Genomic DNA, 22,587 nt, shown 5'->3' on the forward strand with positions numbered 1-22,587 from the left:
GAGCGAGGACTCTCTGAGAGCCAACTTTAGTATAACCTGAGGATGAAACTTCTGAATTTTGGTGCTAGTCAGTATCCCTCCCCTTTAATTTTATTCTTTTCTTAATAAACCATCTGTTTTGTGCTTCTTAGAACAGTCTGGGCTTCTCACAAATTTCTCCGGGTAATTTGAATAGTGATACTGCAAAACCAATATTTTGGTTTTGTTTTTATTTGTTTTTTACCAACAATTGGCCCTAATCCTGCCAAAAGTTATGAGAGTAACATTTACATACATATGCATTATCATTTAACTCTGTGTGTGATTTTATTCACATGCATACATTTTTGGCAAGTCCAAGGTCTTTCATTTGGGAGAACAATGAGCATTTGTTGGTTTGTATGTTTTTTTAGTTTCATGTCAGTCTGTTTCTGGACTAGGGATGTGCCAAAGGGACCATCTTCTAGCCAAAGTATTTCAGGAACTGATCTGAAATGAAAACATGAAGCTTGGAAATGGACTCTGTGACATGAGTCCTATAATGCTCAGGCTTAGCAATAGCAGAGTTATCTTTCAGTTATGCCAGGAATAATACCCAGGAATAATACACAAAAAGGACAGCACCGCCCTCATTGAAGCTTGCAGATAGTCCGCTAAAAGGCAACCCTGTATAGATAGATTATAAAGGTTTTTTCTTTCTTTCTTTTTAAATTGAGACTGCTAAACTAAGCTCAACTTTGCAGTTAAAATGAAATGGCTTAATCCTACACCACATGAAAGGAAAATGTCAGCAATTAAGTCAGGCTAGAAAGCTTTGTTCGTGAAGGAATGCATTGCTGGAACTTGCCCTTAAAAGTCTTTACAAGGAAAACAGCCATTTACTTAGGCCATCTCTTCACAAAACACAAAAGAAATAAACTGATAATGGATTGGCACTTGAGGGGGACCAAAGACTTTTAAGAAAAATGCAGTGGACCACCCTCCTCCTCCTCCTAAATATCAAACTGCCTCAGAAGTAACCTTCCAGTAACCTTGCTAGAAGGCACTACAGAATAATTCACTAGGATACCCGTATTCTTTTCTTTTCAGGCTCCTGCTCAGATGGCTATCGGGAATGTCAGAACGGCAAGTGTTACAGAGCAGAACAAAGCTGCAATTTTGTAGATGACTGCGGGGACAATACTGATGAGAGTGATTGTGGTACTTCCTGCACATTTGAGAGAGGCCAATGTGGCTGGCAAAATTCCCTAGCTGACAACTTTGACTGGGTTCTGGGAATCGGCTCACCTCAAAGTCTCAGACCTCCCGAGGACCACACACTTGGAAATGGAATTGGTATGTTGTCCATTCACAAATGAGGGTATAATCCTATTCATTAAGCTCTTCCTGTCTTCCCCATGAGACAACAGGAGGTTCTAAATATCTAATTAGGGTGTCATTATTAATAAATGAAACATGAAATTGGTTATCAAAACATAATATTAATTACTGTTCCATAATGCCTATAGGTCAGAAAACTTTCATTCTTAGTTGCTCTTTCTCTAAACAATATTGCATATGATGGGCAAATCATTGTTTTTCACTTGGCAAAAGAGATACATTTGATCTGGTGACAGATTTAAAAGATGAGTTAAGTAGGATCAGACATCCACTAGGATCCACTCTACCACAGTCAGATCTCCTGTCCAGAGAGCCTTCATGTCTGGCACATAATGCTGGAACATTCAGAACTTCGTTGTAAGCTTTTCAATCTATATTGACAGTGGTCTCTTGGGATTATTACAACATCCTGTTGAGAAGGGGTAGAATTATTTAATATATTAAGGAGATTTTGCAGTTAGGCTCTCATTGAAAACCAATTGGAGCAGTTTGCCTATATGCTCTTGTGCCTTAGAAAAGTCTCTCTTTAAGCCTGCAAAGCACATAGTGTTCTTGGAAAAGAGGATGTAGCCAAGATGGCTGAAAAACATAGCAGTTCAGTATCACTCTTTAGTGGCTGCTCCCAGCAGAACTCCTGTGTAGTTCCAGTGAAAAGTTAAGCTGTTCTCACCAACTTCCTAGTGTAACATGAACAGAGAAAGAAGCATAGCCCATCTCCCACTGTTATTTGGCTGCGATGGGTTTGGTTGGTACTGGGAATGCATTAGGAGTATGCTTTACACTTCTCTGCATTAGTTCTGCTGAGTTTTAAAAGTCTAAAGTAGATCTCTGTAACATATAGCCATTGATTCTAGGAGCATTCCTATATCTTGAAGCTACTCCAGTAGGCCTAAGAGGTGAAAAAGCCCACCTGCGGAGCTCCGTGTGGAAAGAGTCAAGCACAGCTTGCACGCTGAGCTTTTTTTACTACAAGTCCTCAAAAGCTACAGGACACATTCAGGTTCTCATTAAGGTAATGATCTAATAATCCCTTCTATTTGAATATGCTGATACTTATACTATCTATCAGAATGTGTGGTTCTAGCTGAGAATGACTCTGCACAGCTCCTACTGTCTTGGCTGGAGAGAGGCTTCAATGGGGACTCAGCTGTTCATGGCTCCCAGACCCAGGTTAGCCCAGCATTGTGCCTTTCATACAGTACCCCACAATGTATGCTAATTTCTTTAATGTGCATCACTAAACCACTCTTCTCTAACCCAAAATGTTTCCCCTAGAACCTCACAGAGAATCTTTAGAAACCCTCTCCCCATGACCATAAAAGCCACATAAATAGAATGTATCTCTTACACCAAAAGGCCTAAATAATTCATTAAACAGATCTCTCTTTCTTTCATTTTGCCTCTGAGTTCAGTGATCCTAATGCTACCTTTTTCTTTTGATATATTAAAACTCTGTTGACTTTGATACTTTCCATGTCAGAGCAATTTTAACTTTTTCTTTTATTCCCTTTTAGTTGATAGCCATGTGTAGCCTTGTGGATCTGATGTGCTGACATCCGTGAATAGAAAGCATTTAGCAGCCAGTGCAAAGGAAGAAAAAAAATGTAAAAAGCATGTCTGAGTTGTCATGCATGCATACAATCATACACACAAAATATACAATAACTTTAGTTTTAGAAATGGCATTTATTTTCCCAAGTTAGGGGTTGATGCCACAACACATAAGTGGTACAACTAATACTTTAGTCTATTGAATAAAAGTAATCCAATAACAAGTGAAGACTGATACCCTTCCTGCAGCTTGCTGATACATGTATTGCTATGGAAAAGATGTATTAAGTTAAAAAAGCAAGTTGTCAAAATGTTTATTATATGCAACATATAGAAAAAATTATGCTGCATAAATACATATTTCAACTCTTTGTACATTATAAGCCATGAAAAGTATTACCGTGAATCTATGTAGTTCTTCCCATAAGTGCAGGCACAAATCATCCTGAGAATGAAAGCACAGTATATCAGTTATAAAAATACAAATATAAATCAGTTGTGCCATCATTGTATTAACTCTTTATTTTAAATTACATCCTGCGCTTGAAAATAATCTATAGCAAATTCTCTCAGATAACCTATGTATTACATGAATGAGTCAAATCCATAAAAATTAAAACACTTCAGTAGTCTTCATCTGCAGAGATGACCCAAAGTAAGTCTATGCAATCTAAACAGAACAATGGGCCCCTTTGGAAATCATTAGCAGATTTTGTTTTCTTGGATTTGTCTAAACATATACCCAGAAGAGGCAACTAATCTTCAACTTGCTGTTTAGTAAATTAGTACAGCTAGCTTTCTGAAGAGCTTGAATCCATAAAGCAAACAGCTTGGTAAAGACTGGTAATTCTGATTATCGATATGTTTCTAAATTTACTCTTCAGTGGTAATCCAGTCATAGGTAGAAGCAGAAAGCTCCTGATACTTAGAATGAATGAAGTGCAATGGGAAACATTAATTTCAAGTCTGTTTGCTTTATAGTCTAATTTTTGTAAGCGATTCAAAGATATAGTCCGTGATACCTAAATACTATAATGATTATCAGGTTAGCAATCTTAATGCATAATATTCTTATGTACAAATGACTAACCTGGGTGGGAAATAAATAAGGAATTATATTATGTATATACACACTGTGATAATGACTTTCTTTACTTAAAAGTAACTATAACTATAAAAAAACATAAAAAAACAACAAATAGACTAGCAGCACCTTAAAGACTAACAAAACATGTCGATGGTATCATGAGCTTCCATGGGCGCAACCCACTTCTTCAGATGACAGATGGCTATTTATTGCACGCATATCCTACTTTGATTCTATAGAATGTATTCAAGAGGAAAAACAAAAACAAATTCTCCTACTGATCTTCCAATAGCCCCTGTCCCGCTAAGTGACCTATGCAGGTGGACTCTGCAAGATTGGAGCCAAAGAGGTTTTCCTTTTGAAATAGCACAATATTCTTCAATTCTGTCTTTTAAATACTGAAAAATTGATTTTTGTTCCACCTCTTTGCTTGTGATTGAGCAACTGGTGCTTATTAAGGAGATGTAATATATACAAATATAAGAACTATCTATAACAGAAGGTGGAGAGAGTTGGTAAGTGGTGTATTAATTGTTTTTAGAGTTTGAAATGCACTTATTTTGCATTTGAGCCTAGAAACAGAAGGAAGGTCAGTCTTATCCACATGAAAGAAACAGTACCTTCGGGGAGTTCTTAAATGCTCTTTACATGAAGTGTTCTACTTCTGTTTGGAGCGTGCTATCTTCCTTTGAGGTATTTTTTACTATCACTGTTACCTTAAGCCATATACTAGCTGACTAGCATAAAATGGCTGATGAGATTTCATCGCACAATTGCTTTTGAAACCATCCAAGTACTAGTGAAAATGCAAAAATAGGCAACAAAACTAAAAAGAAATAAAACAATACAAAACCGTGTAACAATAGAAGATGCTTGGCTTTCATGTGAGTTTAGGGATCCATGAAGGATCACCTGTCAGGATAGGGGGGATGAAATGGGGGAAAAGGGAACAGTTGCCACATGGCCCAGTGATTTAAAAGGGCTCAGGGCTCCAGGCCGCTGCTACCATTGCAACAGCAACAACTGAAGCCTCAGGCCCTTGAAATCACCATGGGAGCCCCATGCATCATGGTCTTCATGGTTCTGAGGTCTGACTGGGGGAGGCATGGTGTGGTCCAGGCAATTCATAGGGCTAGCTGCCTCTAGCCCTGCCCCTTCTGTCCAAGGTCCAGAACCTAGCCTAAGGGTACGTTTCCACTAGCCCCCTATTTAGAACTAGGGAGGCTAACGAGGGCAACTGAAATTGCAAATGAAGCATGGGATTTAAATATCCTTCGCTTCATTAGCATGTTCCCGGGCAGTCGCCATTTTGGAAACTGACTAGCTCGGAATAACTGCCCATGTCTACACATGGCAGAGAAGTGAGATTACGAGATAAACCCCTTAGTTCGAATTAACAGTTAAACCTCATGGAATGGGGTTTAACTGTTAATTTGAACTAAGGGGTTTATCTCGGAATCGCGCTTCTCTGCCGTGTGTAGACGCAGGCAGTTATTCCCGGCTAGTCAGTTTCCAAAATGGAATGGAATAAGGTTTAACTGTTAATTCGAACTAAGGGGTTTATCTCGGAATCGCTCTTCTCTGCCGTGTGTAGATGTGGGCAGTTAATCCGGGCTAGTCAGTTTCCAAAATGGCAGCCGTCCGGGAACATGATAATGAAGCGTGGGATATTTAAATATCCTACGCTTCATTTGCAATTTTGGTCCCTCGTTAGCCTCTCTAGTTTGAACTAGGGGGCTAGTGGAGACGTACCCTAGCTAGGGAATTTTTTAACTGAATGAAGGGATTATGAAAGTTCTCCATATCGTGAAGTTGAAAAGAGGATCCTTTGCAAATATTTCTGTGTCATAATCTTTCACATACATATATCCTTCCATAGTACTTCAGGAAATGTCCTTTTTATAAAGTTTTTTGAACTATCTCATTACATGTAATATAGATTTATAACCTTGCTATGGAATTCTTTATAATGGTTCAAAAACCAATGGAACAAATCCCTTTCCCTACAGTTTAGAATAATTTATGTAGTACACACTTGGTTTCAGAACTATAGAATTAAGTGATTATCTCCCTTCCTTCCTTTCTTTGAATTAAACCAAAGTAACCCATAAAGTCATTGTATCAATGCTTGTAGACAAACATCCCACCCTTCAATGAACTACTTTTTTCCCCTACTTAATGGCTGTATAATATGGGAAAGTGAAAGTGAGGGAAATTTGAGTGAGATCATTACTGGCTCTGTTCTCTGTTCTGTAGTAAAGCATAGATCAGAGATGGACACAGAAGCAAAAAGAAATTTACATTGGGTCTCCCACATTGTTCAATAGGAAATTTTTCTTGCCTTTCCATTGGTTTGCTGGTTCATCTCCCAACAGCAGTGCCATAGTTTGAATTTCTACTTAGCAGTGTCTAGGTTTACATAAGGAAAGAGGCTGGATCAGCTGGTAGGCTATGTCTAGACTGCAGGCTTCTTTTGGAAGAACCTTTTTTCAGAAGAGCCTATGAAACTCTATCTCGCATTTAAGCTGTGATTACTATGGACGGCGTGGCCACCAGGGCACCTGTGCTTTTTCCTCTTTCCTCTTCTTTTGAAATAACTTCCTCTTCCCCGTCCACATACGCCTTTTTCCGAGAGAGCTCTTTCTGAAAAAGGCTTCTTCCTCGTAAAAAGAGGATTACAAATGCTGGAAAAAAAAAACCCTCTATTCTTTTGATTTTGAATGCAATTGCAGTATGGACATAACTCAGGTTTTGTCGGAAAAACAGTTGTTTTTCTGACAAAACTCTGTAGTGTAGACATACCCGTACATAGTTCCCTATCTTCTTTCAATATACATTAACTACTACCCCAGTGTAACTTCACTGACTTCAGAGGAGTTATTCCTGATTCAGTGGCAATAACCCCAGACTAATATTAGTATAAGAGATGATCAGGCCCATAGTATTCTTGTGATATGTATAGATGACTTATGTTAGCATTAATAGGGGGCTCGGAACCATTAGCAGAAGTATACTATCTGTTATATTTTCAAAGAATTATCGGAGCTAATGAGGTCAGCATCACATTTGCTGTGGGCCTTTTTCATAGAGAACCTTATGTATTGCCATCAAGAATAATAAGACCTGTTGGTGAGACTTAGTGTTAAAGATGTTGCAGAAAATTTCTGTAAAAATGTCTTTAATGCATTGAGTTTTGTTTTGATGCTCATGCTGTTATTAACAAATTTCTGTGTGCAATAAGAATTATCTCATAAAACTGACATTGATGGGCAGTTGACTTAGTTTTAGAAATACGATGCACTGCAAATCTAAATTCTTACCAATTATGCAAATGAAAGACATTGACATTATAGCGATGTATGAAGACTGCATTATCAACCTTACCATCCGTCTCATTTGAAACTGTGAAGTGTTCAGAGGCAGTGCTGCAAGCACAACATGCAAATAGATTATTTCCAAGCTTAATTTGGGTGCTACTAAACAGAATCATGTTAAGACATGCCTAAAATGATCTGTGGATGGTTGAAATAAAGAAAAACTGGAACTCTGAGGCTAGAGTGCAGGAAGAAAACTGAAAAATGCCATGCTCAATTTTTTGTACTACTTTTCTACTAAGCATCCAAACTCTGATTTGTTTTAAAACGTGAAGAATTTGGGTTCTTTGGTATTTTGCATGATGTTTCCAACAGAGCTGGAGGTGGCATATTTAAATTGAAGAGACACCCAACAATTTTAGCGTGGTTTTTTTGGGGATAATTATTTCCCGTATATTTAAATTTCCTTTACCATAGGAAGAAACCAACTTTAGGCATCACAATGGAAGAGCAACTACAAACCAAAAGGTTTAGTCATTTGTCGCAATTACTTTTCACAGGCTCATCTTAATTGCACTGAGTGTTAGTGTGATTTAGTTTAAATTTTAGTTTAGGGTCTGAACAAGGCTTTTGGTGCCTCTTTAATGAGTTTGGATCAGTCCCCAGGATAGCAATAGAGTAATAGAGAAGGAAGGTATAAATAGTCATTAGCAGCTATATCCACTTACTATACAAAGCCAATGTTCACTGGATCTCATTAGTAATTTCCAATGGACCTTATTCTGGAACTTGTCACAGTGAATTTATACCATCCAGTAAATGAGTAAAGATGTAATGACATTTAGGAGGATAAGACATTCAAGCCACCTCATAATTATCCAGGAACCCACCCCTGCAATCAATCAGCCCTGGTGCCAACTATGCCCACACATCTACACAAGCAATTTCATCACTTTCGTTAAAAGTATTTTCAGAAAAGTGCATCTAGATTGGCAGGATGCTTTTCCATAAAAGCACTGTTCGTGGAAAAGCGTCCGTGGCCAATCTAGATGCGCTTTTCTGCAAAAAAGCCCCGATCGCCATTTTCGCGATCGGGGCTTTTTTGCGGAAAACAGTACTGTGCTGTCTACACTGGCCCTTTTGCACAAAAGTGTTTCAGAAAAAGACTTTTGCCCGAACGGGAGCAGCATAGTATTTCCGGAAAATCACTGACGATCTTACATGAGATCGTCAGTGCTTTTCCAGAAATTCAAGCGGCCAGTGTAGACAGCTGGCAAGTTTTTCCAGAAAAGCGGCTGATTTTCTGGAAAAACTTGCCAGTCTAGACACAGCCTAAGCTAGGACCACCAAATTCAGTATGTAGCTTCCTCTTATGATAATTTAAACCAAGGTAAGGGTTTGTTTGTTCCATGAAAATGGGATATGCCCGGTATGAGATTTCTGTATGGTTTTATGAAAAGCAAAGAGACAGAATCAGACAGGTGAAAAAGGTTGACTAGGGGTGTGAATCCTCTCCCTCACCCCACACTGTCCCTTCTTCATATAAGAATATTACTGCTGTTCCACTTTGTCAGGGAGCGAGGGAAAAGTGCACAGTTTGCTGCATGCCTTACTCCGGCTGGGGAATGCAGAAGCAGATAAACCTTGAACTTCCCCAGCTGCGGGACATTCATCCCTCCCTCAACTTTGCCTACTGGAGCTTCTCACCTGGCCCCAAGCTGCTGCTGTAAAAGAGGGCTAGGGTTGTCCTTTCTGTCTCTCTGGGGCAGCCTTTTTACTGAACACTTCACCCCATCCCCACCCCAGAGCAATGATTTAAATGAAGAACAATAAAAATGAATGAATTAAGGACCCAAGCAATGCTAGGTAAATATTCTAGTAAAAAATATAAAGAAAACTTTGTGATAACAGCAAAATGTTACATCTTTTCAAAGTAATTTCATAACAAGAGCAAAGAAAGCTACATGCGACTGGAATATGGCTGTTTACTGCATTACCTTTTTGGGGATTACATTTTCTCTGAGGAATAAGTTAGAAAATTATTTTAGTCTTCCTACTGGTAAATTATTGAAAGGGTAGTTTATTATGTTAAATTGTTGTTGCCAAATTTAAACAATCATTCAAAACAGTTTAGTGACCTGGAATAATAAATCTTGCAAGTGCAGGACAAAGCACATTGCTGTTTTGCCAAAGCAAGGAAGGGACACTACTATACTTTGAAATCTTGTTTATGAAGACAAAATAGGAAGAAACTAATCAGAGGATTTATCATTTAAATAAATCATAAGCAACATGAGTTCCTCTGCCCTTCTGATCATGTTCTCAGAGAATCTCATCCCACTCTTAAAAATAGACTAAAAAAGCACAGATGTTACATTAGCAAAACCTTAATTAGTGCTAAGATAGCACCAAAGCTCAATGCTTGACATTAAACAGTTTACCAATTTTATCCACACATTTTAAATACAGTTAGTGTGTTTTTCACAGTCCTGGATTTGCTCCATTCCATGGGAGTCATCTTTGACAGATTTATAGCATTAAGTTCTAGTATCTTTAAAATTATCTTGATTAGTCAGAAAGGAGTCATAATAGGAGAAACTATTTCAATTTCTGGCCTCCTGTTTATAGACTATAATTCTGTTTCTATTTCTGGTTACAATCCAAAGTAATTTACTTTACAAAGATGGAAGGGTCTGACCACATTCCCATTAATTGTATAAAAAGGTCAAATTGGATATTATTCAAGCCTTCCACTTATGCTTTCTGTGATCCATGTGCATACTTGCTTGTAACTAGGCCAAATAGCAATATGTAATGGTAAAATTAAATGCTAACAGTGAAAGATGTGTTAGAAAGAAGTGTTGCATCTTTGCAGCTATTGGCTTCCTGCCAGTGGTGGTAAAGCAAGATGATCAGTAGCAGCACTGAGTAACTGTAATATATCACAAATCTTTCCCAAGTATTGATTCATCTTTTCCCATCTATTTCTCTATTGATTATTACTGCATATATATGACATCCATCATGATGGTATCTGGGCATCATACAGTAGAATCTGGTGCACCTAATGTAGATAGCTTAAGAATGAATAATATTTATCTCAACTTTTGACAGCACCTGCTATATTTAGTAGCATATCAGAAAGAGCCAGACGTGGAAGAAACCAGCCAGAAACTGAATATTAAAGGGATTCTAACTTACACTTAGTAGAAAGACTGCAGAAAGTTGTGTCTTAGATTTGATCTTAATGGTTGCCTTTCCATACTGAGGCTTATTCTTACGTTAATTTTCTCAGCATTTTGTTTATTGCTGTTTTATTGTTTTACGTTTCTGATATTGAGTTGTTCTTTTACTCCCACAAAGAAGAAGAGCCATCTCTGTCCATCACAGCTCTTTGTGTAAGATCCTCGTGCAGTGCAGTGGGGGAAATCTCTGTAGTTTTAAATTCTTGAAAAGGTTTCTTTCCTTGTTATGTGTGGACAGGAAAGAGTTTGTGTGGTTGCTATGCTGCCCAAAGAGGCAGCATCTGCCTACAGATATTGCAATAGTCCCAGAGCCTCTTATCTCCCATGCACAGTCAGCTGCTCTTTTGTCTTGACAATCCAAGCTAAAAGCAGCCCTGACATCAGTTCTTCACCTACCCATCCTTGAAAAGAGCAGTCCCTCATGATTGCGATTTTCTCCCCCCCCCCTTCCCCATGCCCTCCTGATAGTTCCTCTTTCCATCTGTCCTTTTGTGGGTCTGGACTTCTCTTCTAGAGGAGGTAAAAGCTGGCTGCGCACTCGTTAATTATGCTTTCCAGACCTGTCTGACTTCAAACTGGATCTAAGCTCAGACTGGACCTAGCCTCATGAAACTGGAGGCCCGGGAGAAGGGGATGACTTGAAAGAATTGTTGTTTAATCTTTCTAAAATGTGATGGTTCTCCTATCTCTGAGACATTTGAACTGCATCTCTCTTCCAGCAAGTACTTGAGATGTGTCTATACAGCTTCAGAGCTTTGGCCCATTGCTTCCACCTTCAGAGCAGATTCCGTGCCCTCGGTGATGAGCAGAGGGTACAGTTCAACGTTCATTGTGTTATCATTGCAATTTGCAACCCCAGCTTCCTTTAGAGCAGTGGTGAGCAGAAACCTTTTTTCTTCCCTATCCTCCCCCTCACCAAGCCTTCATCAAATTGAACTATTGAACCAAGAGCAACTGTTCTTCACCAGGGAGGCAGACTGGAAACACTCTCTTCTCAAATGTTGTCTGCTTTTCAGCCCTCATTGCTACTGGGAGAAGGGATTCAGAATAGGAGGAGTGAGTCAACATTTTTGTCACCCACACTGGCCATGGAAGTTGTGTGAATCACTCATATGGGAAGAAGGTACCTTGGAGGTTTCCACTCTGTTTTCCTGGCAAGCAGGTTCTCCTGAACTAGGCTCTACTACTAACGTGTAGTCAACTGCATAGCTATTGAGTGGCAAGGCCTAAACGAGATGGGATGCTCAAACTCAGTAATGGAAACTCTCCTAGCTTCCTGGAAGTTTTGCTCTATCCTGCCTCACATAAGAGTTTGGATGCAAATCGGCGGCTGGTGTTGAGAGAGAAATGAATATTAGAAAAGAAGCATTTCTGCTTTTTGGACTTCTTACAGAATGTCTTAGATTTGGGCATAGGCCCAACTGTCAGAGACCCATAGCTGAAGCCAAACCTTGCTCACTGCCCTTAGCTAATGAACCCAGGCTCCTGAGTGGCAGGAGAATCCAGCAGGCATAGTCCACCAGCAGCAACCCTGGGTCCCTGGTTGCTCAATAGTGTTTCACGTCCACAGCTGTGTTTCTGGTCCTGTTCTTGCTCTCAGCTCCCTTCTTGCTCCTAGCTCTCAGTCTAGATCTGTGCTTTTGCTTCCCTGCTCTTTCTACCTGATTCTGCTCCTGGATACTAGCTCCAGTCCCCATCCTAAGCGATACTCTAACTATGGTCCCTGACTTTTGGTTCCAGGCTCCCAGCTCTGGCTTGCTCCCTGGATTTGTTTTTTGTCTTCTGACCACAAACCCCCCTAGCTTTTGAATAGTTTCTAGCTTTCAGATCTGGCTCACTGCCTGGACTTGGGATTCTAACCACTTCTCTGACCCTGGTTTTATGGTTCCAGTTCTCACTCTGGTCTTGATAACTTGGCACCTAGGCCTGACCATATGTGTTCCAATCATTAAGCTAGCCTTCCACCCTGACCATTAGGCGGGGCCACCCACAGCCCAGTTGCTGCACCTTCCTCCCATCATTACTTCTCAGGCATTATAGAATATCTTTAAAACAGGTATGAAGATGTAATTCGGGTTACAAGCCAAGGTAACCACATTTTAAAGCACACTTGCCCACCTTTATTATTTGTATGACGCTTTGTCTATTTGTTTGGGAGAAGACCTTCTTTTCCAGAGCTCTGACAACTGTGCTCCAACAACACTAGTATTTTCAGCTATTCTCTTACATATGCTGCCACTTATTTGCCCCAGCCTTCCATGAATATCTGTTGCTGAAGAGAAAATGGAACAGAGCATTGCCATAAGTTCTCCTTCAAGGAGCACAAATAGAACACTGCACGGATACAAAATTTGTATCCATATCTGTATTCACAGATATGAGGCCCGGATAGCCACATTGACATCTGAGGATCTGGACACCCAAGCATATAAAGCAGATATCCATGAATTTGCAGGGCCCTATCCTTAGATAAAGCCAAGAAGTGTGCATTTCTGATCTCCTTTACATCAGCCTTCTCATTGATGTAGACTATGGATTTAGTGCTGATTTACACTGAAGTAAGTGATTTCAGAGTCAGGTCTCTTTTCTTTCCTTACAAATCAAGAAACAGAATTATATGTTGTTTTCCTTAGCAAGGAAATGACCTTAGCAAGTTAGAGAAATGGTCAGAGGTAAACAGGATGAGGTTTAATAAAGAGAAATGCAAAGTGCTCCACTTAGGAAGGAACAATCAGTTCCATACATACAAGATGGGAAGCGACTGTCTAGGAAGGAGCATGGCGGAAAGAGATCTAGGGGTCATAGTGGACCACAAGTTGAATATGAGTCAACAGTGTGATGCTGTTGCAAAAAAAGCAAATATGATTCTAGGTTGTATCAACAGGTGTGTTGTAAGCAAAACTCGTGAAGTCATTCTGCCGCTCTACTCTGCGCTAGTTAGGCCTCAGCTGGAGTACTGTGTCCAGTTCTGGGCGCCACATTTCAAGAAAGATGTGGAGAAATTGGAAACGGTACAGAGAAGAGCGACAAGAATGATTAAAGGTTTAGAGAACATGACCTATGAAGCCAGGCTTCATGAACTGGGCTTGTTTAGTTTGGAAAAAAGAAGATTAAGGGGGGACATGATAGCGGTTTTCAAATATCTAAAAGGGTGTCACAAGGAGGAAGGAGAAAATTTGTTCCTCTTGGTTTCTGAGGACAGGACAAGGAGTAATGGGCTTAAAGTGCAGCAGGGGAGGTTTAGATTGGACATTAGGAAAAAATTCCTAACTGTCAGGGTGGTCAAATATTGGAATAAATTGCCAAGGGAGGTGGTGGAATCTCCCTCTCTGGAGATATTTAAGAACAGGTTGGATAGACATCTGTCAGGGATGGTGTAGACGGAGCTTGGTCCTGCCTTGAGGGCGGGGGGCTGGACTCGATGACCTCTTGAGGTCCTTTCCAGTCCTATTATTCTATGATTCTATGATTCCCTCTATTGAAATTTGGGAGCTGGTGTTTTTTGGTTAATGCTCCAGTGCCTCTAGGGTTTGGAGCAATAACATTCTTAACATGCTTTGAAAGTGTGTGTATGCACGCGCACATGTGTGTGTGTTTGGAATAGAGAGAGAGGCTTATAATATCTGTTTAGTGCTGTTGTTCTTTCCTAATTACTGTCAACAGTATGCAGTGCTAAGGCAGTAAGGATGGTCATTCTCCTGCTTTGCTTCATCCTGCATTTCCACCTTGAGATGGTAAAAATATTCTGTTTTTAATACACTCTTTTCACTACATTCAGAATCCTGGTAGGAGAACTCCTAGATGTTAAGACGGTGTCTTTTTTTAAATATGGTGTCCATGCACTGAAAGTCAGTATGGAATATATTTCTTATCTTTTCCTGCTGTGTTGTGCTACTACTGTAAAGAAGGCTTTCAGGCTGTAAGTAAATGAGATACTAGCAGGGGCGGCCCGTGAGCCTAGGCAGACTAGGCAGTTACCTAGGGCGCCATGGGCCAGGGCGCCCGATGGTGATGCCATGGGTGCTGGGGCGCCCTGTGATTACATCACGGCCATTGCCGGCTGAGCAGGCGGGGATGCCGATTGTGCCTTCCTCCTAGGGCGCCAGCTGCTGCAGCTGGCCTCAGACCACTACCTTTCCTTGATCCTGCACTTCCCCATTGGTTAGAGACCTACTCCTACCCTGCTTCTAAACCCATTCTTTCTCATGCACCCTCCCTCCTGGCCACATACTGCACCCTTCCTTGCTCTTGCTCCCTCCACCCTTGCCAGATATCCTATTCCCAGCTTGCTTCTATACCCTACTGCCCACCCAGACCTCACACTCTCCCCTCCTGCACCCCACCTCTTGCCCAGATTCTGCACCCCCATCCCTATCACACTCTGGCAGCCCTGTCCTACACATTGAATCACAAAGTCCACTAACTTCAGAACCCCAAAACAGTAAATGTGGCCTAAGGGAAGCCTGATCCTGAATCCTCTCTGTCCCTTCCGCTTGCCCCGTGGGGCTAGAGCACCAGAGGAGTAAGGTGTCTTATTTGAGGGCCACATCAGTGAGTTCTGGGGGACGAGGGGGGTTGGAGGAGATTTTTTTTGCTTCTCATTTGTGTGGTCCCCAACTGAGTTTTCTGTTGGTCAGTGGCTCCTGATGCAGAAAAGGTCCCCCACCTCTGTCATAAATAAAGAATACATTGAAACCTTTTTTGTTGGACATAAATTAATATTTTACTGTATTTAAAATGAAGTTTGATAAACTAACATGAGAAAGTTAAAACACTGAATTTGTTTAATAATTTAAATTTAACTATTCTTCCTAGCTGCTGCACTAACAAAATGGCTCAGGTGTAATTATATAATTAACAGTGAGTTTCCGTTAAGAACTGATGGTCCATGGAAAGATTTGCATTGAGCCAGGTGGTCCATGGGCCAAAAAGTTTGAGAACCACTGTTCTAAAGTATAACTACACAACACTGAATTGGTGATAAAGATTGGTTTAGTTGTGTCAATTCTGCCTGAATCTATTAATCTGTAAAATTTTTGGAGTGGGCTGCTTCCATATCCTAAACTACATCTGTTATTTATTTGAAGGCAGTCCCTGAGTTTGGTTGCTTTAGTTCACTAATAATGCATGAAACTCATGTACCTGCATCATTTTCTGTTTTGAAAACTATCCCCTCTATTCTAGCAGTAGCGTCTATTAGTGCTTAAACCCTACAATTTGTTTATGGATTAATTTTTCCCATACCTGCACAGAAAGATCCTGATTTTCTTCCTTGCAGTGACAGACTGCGCTAGATCTGAGGCACTAGCTGTTAAACTAGATGCATAAAGCAAATCTCAGAAGGGAGATGGTTTTCAGCAGCAGAAACTCCTGTGTTTGCCTTTGACTGTGAGTAACCAAGGAGCCGCAAATGTCTGAGTCTTTATGAAAGAGTTACAAACCAAGTTAGCTCAACATTGCATAGGAAAAAGTCCAACTAACCAAGATAGATCAAACAATATGCAGATACCAAACCCAGAATGCCAAGTATCCAGAGTTCCAGTACATGGCTCTTCCTAATTGCAGAATTAGAAATAAAAAAGGAGAACCAGGGGCACATTTTGTACCTGGTCACACCCAGATTATGGCAGGTATAACCAGTGGGCAGAACACAGCCAAGACTACTTTTTTCATTGGTTAATTTATACAGTGTTTTTATTTGTGACTTTTAAGACATAAACTGTTCAAATTACTGTGTGTAACGTTCACCCTGTAACCTTCCTCCCACTGAGAAGATGCTATGTATCTCCAAGTTCTCATTCCTACATTCAGAGAAGAGGTAATTACCACTTCCTGGATGTGCAGCTCTGAGGTCCTAATTAAATTAAATTACCTCAGCAATATGAGATATCAGATGGCGAGACTCAGACTATTTAAAAAGTAATATAAACAGTGGCAGGTAATACAGGGACATAAACAAAAGTAATCCAAGTTCCATACTACCCGACAGCACCTCCCTCTTCATTATACAGTTGTCTGTCTCCATCTTGCAACCTTTGGACTCAGTCACAGTCCCTCAGCTCCTTTCACTCATATTGTCCAAACAGTCACCTGCAAAATGGCTGTATGCTTCATTCTGTATTGGCCTCTCCACTGACCTTGGAATAGGCACCATTCACAAAATTCAGAGAGACTTTAAATGTGGAGTTTTAGTATTACTGATAAGGGAAGAGTGTTTTCCCAAGGAAGTATTTGTGGTAATGTGAGTTACTGTTTGAATTTGCTAGGTGGTGAGGGATGATACTTTAGATGATGCTACACTACTAATGAAAGTCAATGAAATAAAATCCGTATTGCTAGTTATAAGTACGTAGACTGCTTAGACTATTGACTTAAACAAATAGATGCTCTCTCCTGGTTTCACACTAATAATGAAAAATCAAATTCTCATCTCGCCTACAACTAAGCCTCCTACTCATTATGCTCACACTTTTATTCCACTCAAGGCGATTGAAATTATATGGAAAGTTTTCACACAAACAGAAACAGGAATACCCTTCAATGTGAGTTTATGTTTTATGGAATTAACAAGGAGAATGACTTCAACTTTAAACACGTTAGCAGCTAGCAAGAAACATAAGTTTTTGTGCAAAGTCAAAGTCAGAGTGGAAGGAGCAGGTGAATTCTTTTTCCTAGGGAAAAGGAACTTGGTAGAGAAGACTTTGAACCTGTAATAGAAATTATTTAGCAAGTGGGGAAGGGAGGGAGGTCTGTGGGGAAAAAAGTGATTAAAATGTTTTCATCAGAATTTTCTTTTCAATATTTTTAAATTTTCATAAAAAGTAAACATCAAATCAAATTTTCAAAATAAAAAAATGTCAGCTTTCTACAAAAATATTTTGTTAATTGAAAACCTATGTTGTTTGAAAAAAGAGTCAGCACATTTTTTTCAACCATCTCTCATTTTTTAATGCTCATGACAAAAGTAAGGAAGTCAATGAAAAGAGTGGAGAACACACAATTTTACAAGCTCCAGCTTTTCTGTTTCTTTGATAAATCAACTACACCAGTGATCTCCAACCTTTTTAAGTATGAGATCACTTTCTGGATTTAAGTACAATCCAAGATCTACCTCAAACCCAAATACTCATAGACTCATAGACTTTAAGGTCAGAAGGGACCATTATGATGATCTAGTCTGACCCCCTGCACAGTGCAGGCCACAAAATCTCACCCACCCCTCCTAGAATAATCCTCTCACCTATATCTCAGATATTGAAGCCTTCAAATACTTTGAAGACCCCAAGATGAAGAGAATCCTCTAGCTGTGATCTGTACCCCATGCTACAGAGGAAGGCGAAAAACCTCCAGGGCCTCTGCCAATCTACCCTGGAGGAAAATTCCTTCCCGACCCCAAATATGGCGATCAGCTAAACCCTGAGCATGTGGGCAAGACTCATCAGCCAGACACCCAGAAAGTTCTCTATAGTAACTCCTATCATCCCTCCCTTGTCCCGCCTCCTTTGTGCCCCTTCCCTGAGGCCCCACCCCTGCTCACTCTGTCCTTCCTCCCTCCCCCATCCTCCCTCACTTTCATCAGGCTGGGGCAGAGGGTGGGGTGCAGGCTCTGGTCTTGGATTAAGGGATTTGGAGTGTGAGAGGGGCTCTAAGCTGAGCCTGGGGCAGGCAGTTGGAGTGTCAGAGAGGGTTCTAGGTGCAGGCTTTGAGAGGGTGTTTGAATGCAGGGGTGCTCAGGGCTGAGGCAGGGGCTTGGGGTTCAGTAGGGGGTTCATGACTGGGGTAGAGTTTAAGGTTGTGGGCTCCAGCTGGGCACTGCTTACCTCTGGTGGCTCCTGGGTGGTGGTGCAGTGGGGTTAAAGCCGATTCACCCCTATGCTGGCCCTGCACTACTCCCAAAAGTAGCCAGCAAACTCTATCCCAAGTCCTTTTGTGCCCCCTCTCTGCTGTGTGTGGAGATAGGATACAGAGTGGGAGGGGGGCATCTTGACATGAGCACCCCTCCGCATCCTCCTCTGCCCCGCACAGAAAGCAGGAAGCTCCTGAGGGGACAGCTCCAAGGCAAAGGGCAGGAGATGCATGGCAGTGGAGGGAGGAGCAGGTGAAGTACTGGTCCTTGACAGCCTCTTGGCCAAACTAGTCAGGATCCCCTCTCAGAGGTTCAAAGATCTACCAGTAGATCCAGGTCTACCAGTAGATCCTGATCTCCTGGTCGGTGACCATTGTACTACACGTTGGACACCATCAAAAAGTCAATATTTAAAATGCAGCTGCCACGATTGTTTATTATTCTAATTACTGTATAGAATGAAACAGTTGTCCTGTTAATGGCAATTACTGATCTTCCTGTAATGAAATGTGAGGGAATGTAGAGCCCACTTTTGTCAGGGTCCTGTAAAATCACGTACCCAGCCAAAACCTGTCACATACAATTGGACAATGCCATTAAATAGGTAACTGAACTCTCAATCCAATTGCTTTGGTAAATTTTGGTAATTTCAGCAGTAGGAATTAAGGTATAACATCTGCTTGCTGTAAAACGTAAGTCTTCTCTTTTGCTTTGCTAGTAAAATGGAATTAAAATAATGTATTGATACTTGTTGACATAAAATTACTATATGATCTCAGTAGTGGATATGTAAAATAGCAGTGATATCTGAGGCTGCTGATTGTTCTCTAATGATTGATGAATAGTTCAGGTCACAGAGTTCCATCTTGGCATTGTAATGCTCCTAACAGGTCATTTACTGCTTTGTAGGGGTTCTACACATCAAAATATGTTTTTGAATGATGACATAACAATAACATCAATAATGTCTAGCTTTCATTAATAGTGAGTCATCACAATGAGGGTTTATGCTTGCAAATATTCATAATGGATGTTAGGCAGGTACTACTAAGTGATTAGTTTTCTATTTGCTGTCTCTATATTGCAAAGTATTGGAACAAAGTATCAGGCCAAATAGTCTGTGTACTTCAGACCCACTAATAAAATGTATACGTATTCAGGGAAATCCATTTTTAATTGTTCTGTAATTAAGAAAAATGTTCTCTCTGTCCCTCCTTTGTTGCCTTTAAATCTGGATTAGAAGTCTGAAATGTATTGCTCCATTCTGTGTTTTTTATGTGTTTGTGAATTTATTATTTTATATAGTCAGACCTCAATTTTTTTTATACAATAGTTGTACCTGTAGCATGCAAAAAAATCCATTTGAGACTGCTACATAATATTTTTTTAAATTTATATTTTCTTCACTGGAAAGTGTGGAGGTATTTTTATCTCAGGAAAGCATTAATTTCTAAAATTTCAAAGTTATTGATCTATATTTTACCCTTCAGACTCAGAACTAAAACTCAGATGCAATTTTTTGAAATGTGGGAAGTCTCTCTCCAGCTATTTTTACCTTTGTTGGTTAGAAAATGGGGAAAACTGTGCTTGTTGAGATTAGATTCCCGAGCAGTTTACGGTGTATGAAAGGTGTTTGAAAAAATGCTGTATTTGCTGTAAGCTCTATTCAGTTGTTTGCAACTGCCGTGAAATGAACTCACAGGGATACTCAGACTATATTAGGCTGAATCAATAAGTAAATCTAGAAACAAAGGTGAATCATCTTACGGATTTCAAACCAATTGTTTAGACTTCTGTTCTCTGCATGTATATTGTGTCACTTGTGCAGCAAAACTATTATCTGTTCTATTGAGCCTGGACGTAATAAAGCAGCAGTATCATTTGTCAAAAGAAAACTTGAAACCTATTTTTAGGCTTTGTTGGATTTTCATCTGAATTGCTCATGGTCACCTTCTCCTGAATTAGCAGTTTCCCTCATTTAGCATTAATTGGTTTGATCTGTCCAGGAGAAAGAGAGAGAATTACTCAAATCAGAATTCTCTGTTTGATCCAGAAGAGGCAGTACTCTAATTCTGAGTCATGTGCCCTCTCATTCATTTCACTGATCAGCAAACAGGAGACAACACCTGTGATTTATTACAGACAATAAATAGCTAGATATGAAAAATCTCCTATTGTGCAGAATATAATTCCATTATTCTTGACAGTCTGCTTCAGGGTTAGAACTGTGCTGTGTGATGGGAGAGTGTTAACAAGATGCTCATAAGTGACAGCAAAATGACTTCTTCAGCCAGATATCTTCTTGTTTAACACTTTGTGCACATGATGGGTTCTTCAAGGGAATAGAAGCTTTAATGATTAAGGAAGATTTCCTAATAAATAAATAAATAAAATAAAATCCTTTCCCTATCTCATTAGCTTTTGATGTTTTATCTGGAGGTTCTTCCTTGGTCAATAATATACTGTGTGAATCAATAAATTGTGCTGAAGAAGCTTCTTCCCTCCAGAGGTAGTTCAGTGAGGTGTGACAGTTATTCATTAATTAGAGATGAATGCTGGCTTGGAGTACTGTGTTGTGGCAAACAGTTCATTTGAACACTATTGATGGACCCATAGAACATGGCACAGTGAATTCCTGAGTGCTCTGGGACAATCTGCCAGCATCCACACCTATCTGCTGCTGGGCACTGCACTTGTCCTTCCACAATCTAAAAAACATACACTTTGAACTGTTCTGCTGCCAACCTGGCACTCCTCTTCAATCCATAAATCTAGAAAAAGAGAGACATCTCCCACTCCCACCCTCCGCCACCAAAAAAAAAAAAAGTCTGTTGCTGATAGCAGTGAAAATGGGCTGACTCTATTCCAAAAGGTGTCTGAAGTCACCACTCTCCAAACATTAGTGTCTGCCATTGAATCCTCCCTGCAGCTAATATCAGGTGGAATGTCAAAGGCCAAGGGCTGTATTTCCTCATTAGAAGATCAGATGTAGGGTATAGCTGCTCCAAGTGAGAAATACCCCCAAGGATAGAAAATTAATTAAAGCTAAATTGACTGATCTGAAAGGGAAATCGTGCCGGAACAAACTTGGAATCCTCAGTGTCCCTGAGGGAGAAGAACAAGGGAAACCTCTGGAATGTCTCCCAAGATTTTTAATACAAATATTGATCTGCTTGATGATTCATAATCATAAAACTGTGAGCAGGACACGAACCCCAGAGTGTGTGGGGCAGCATCTTCTGGTTCATGTTCTTTTGGTTGTAGAACTCAAGTTCCTTTTCTGTGTCCCTCTCCGTTCCCACACCATACCCCATCACAGTAGTAGTTCTTGGTCAGTGAGGAAGCAGTGTTCAGAGGTACATCTCTGTGAGTTCATCTCTTATCCAGGAAGAAGGTGCCTTGCTTGCTGTGCTGTTGTACACTTGCACTCCCGTTTGTAGATCTAACTTGCCATAGTTATTTACACATGCATATTTGGTGCTTGGTTGGGTGCACAGAAGTTAGAGTCCACTGTTCCATGTATGCTATGCAGGGTTTTGAATTATCACAGTAATATAGCATGGATATGTGTGGGTCATCTCACTACCGAATACTTAATGTCACACACTTGTTAATGATGTCTTCAAGACTGATGGTTTTAATGAGCTACCTGATGATGAGGAATTTGAAACAAAACTTCCCCCGTCCAAACCCCACACCGGTTGGCAGCAACACGTTCAGTCTGAACCATGTACTATCAACCACTGGATTTTTAGAGCAGGTTATAGAAACACCTGTCAGGAATGGTCTAAATAATACTTTGTCCTGTCATAAGTGCAGGTAACCAGAGCAGAAGACTTCTTGAGGACCCATTTCAGTCCTATGAGACTATAAACGGATCTTCTCTAATCATTGCTAATAAGTATGGGCCTCAGTGTTTCATTTGTGGCAGGGCTTGCCAGGTCTGAGCCCTGTCACCTCAAGGCATGGCAGTTCATAGCCCAGCACTTCTGGCTCATCACGTCAATAATGAAGTTTAAAACAAACAAACAAACAAAAAGTTTGAATCCTGGCACCTCTTTAATTACAAATTAAGCACAGATGGACCTAACATTGGTGATCATGAAAACTTTCATACGCTTTTTACTAAAATATACGGAGAATCTCATATCCCTGTAGTGATTGCTCAGGGTTTTAATTAAGTGC

The 22,587-nt window shown here is 40.3% G+C and overlaps 1 protein-coding gene across 1 annotated transcript in view; it reads left to right on the forward strand.

The window, feature by feature from the left end:
- The window catches only part of MALRD1 (MAM and LDL receptor class A domain containing 1), a 438,222-nt gene that overhangs the window by 234,193 nt on the left and 181,442 nt on the right, over positions 1-22,587 (forward strand). The window contains exons 28-29 of the mRNA XM_089776725.1: positions 1,069-1,314; positions 2,214-2,371. Of these exons, the coding sequence (XP_089632851.1) occupies positions 1,069-1,314; positions 2,214-2,371 (404 nt within the window). The remainder of the gene's footprint in view (positions 1-1,068; positions 1,315-2,213; positions 2,372-22,587) is intronic.

This window comes from Pelodiscus sinensis, chromosome 2, assembly GCF_052426305.1.
Source record: "Pelodiscus sinensis isolate ZL-2025 chromosome 2, ASM5242630v1, whole genome shotgun sequence".
Classification (NCBI taxonomy): domain Eukaryota; kingdom Metazoa; phylum Chordata; order Testudines; family Trionychidae; genus Pelodiscus; species Pelodiscus sinensis.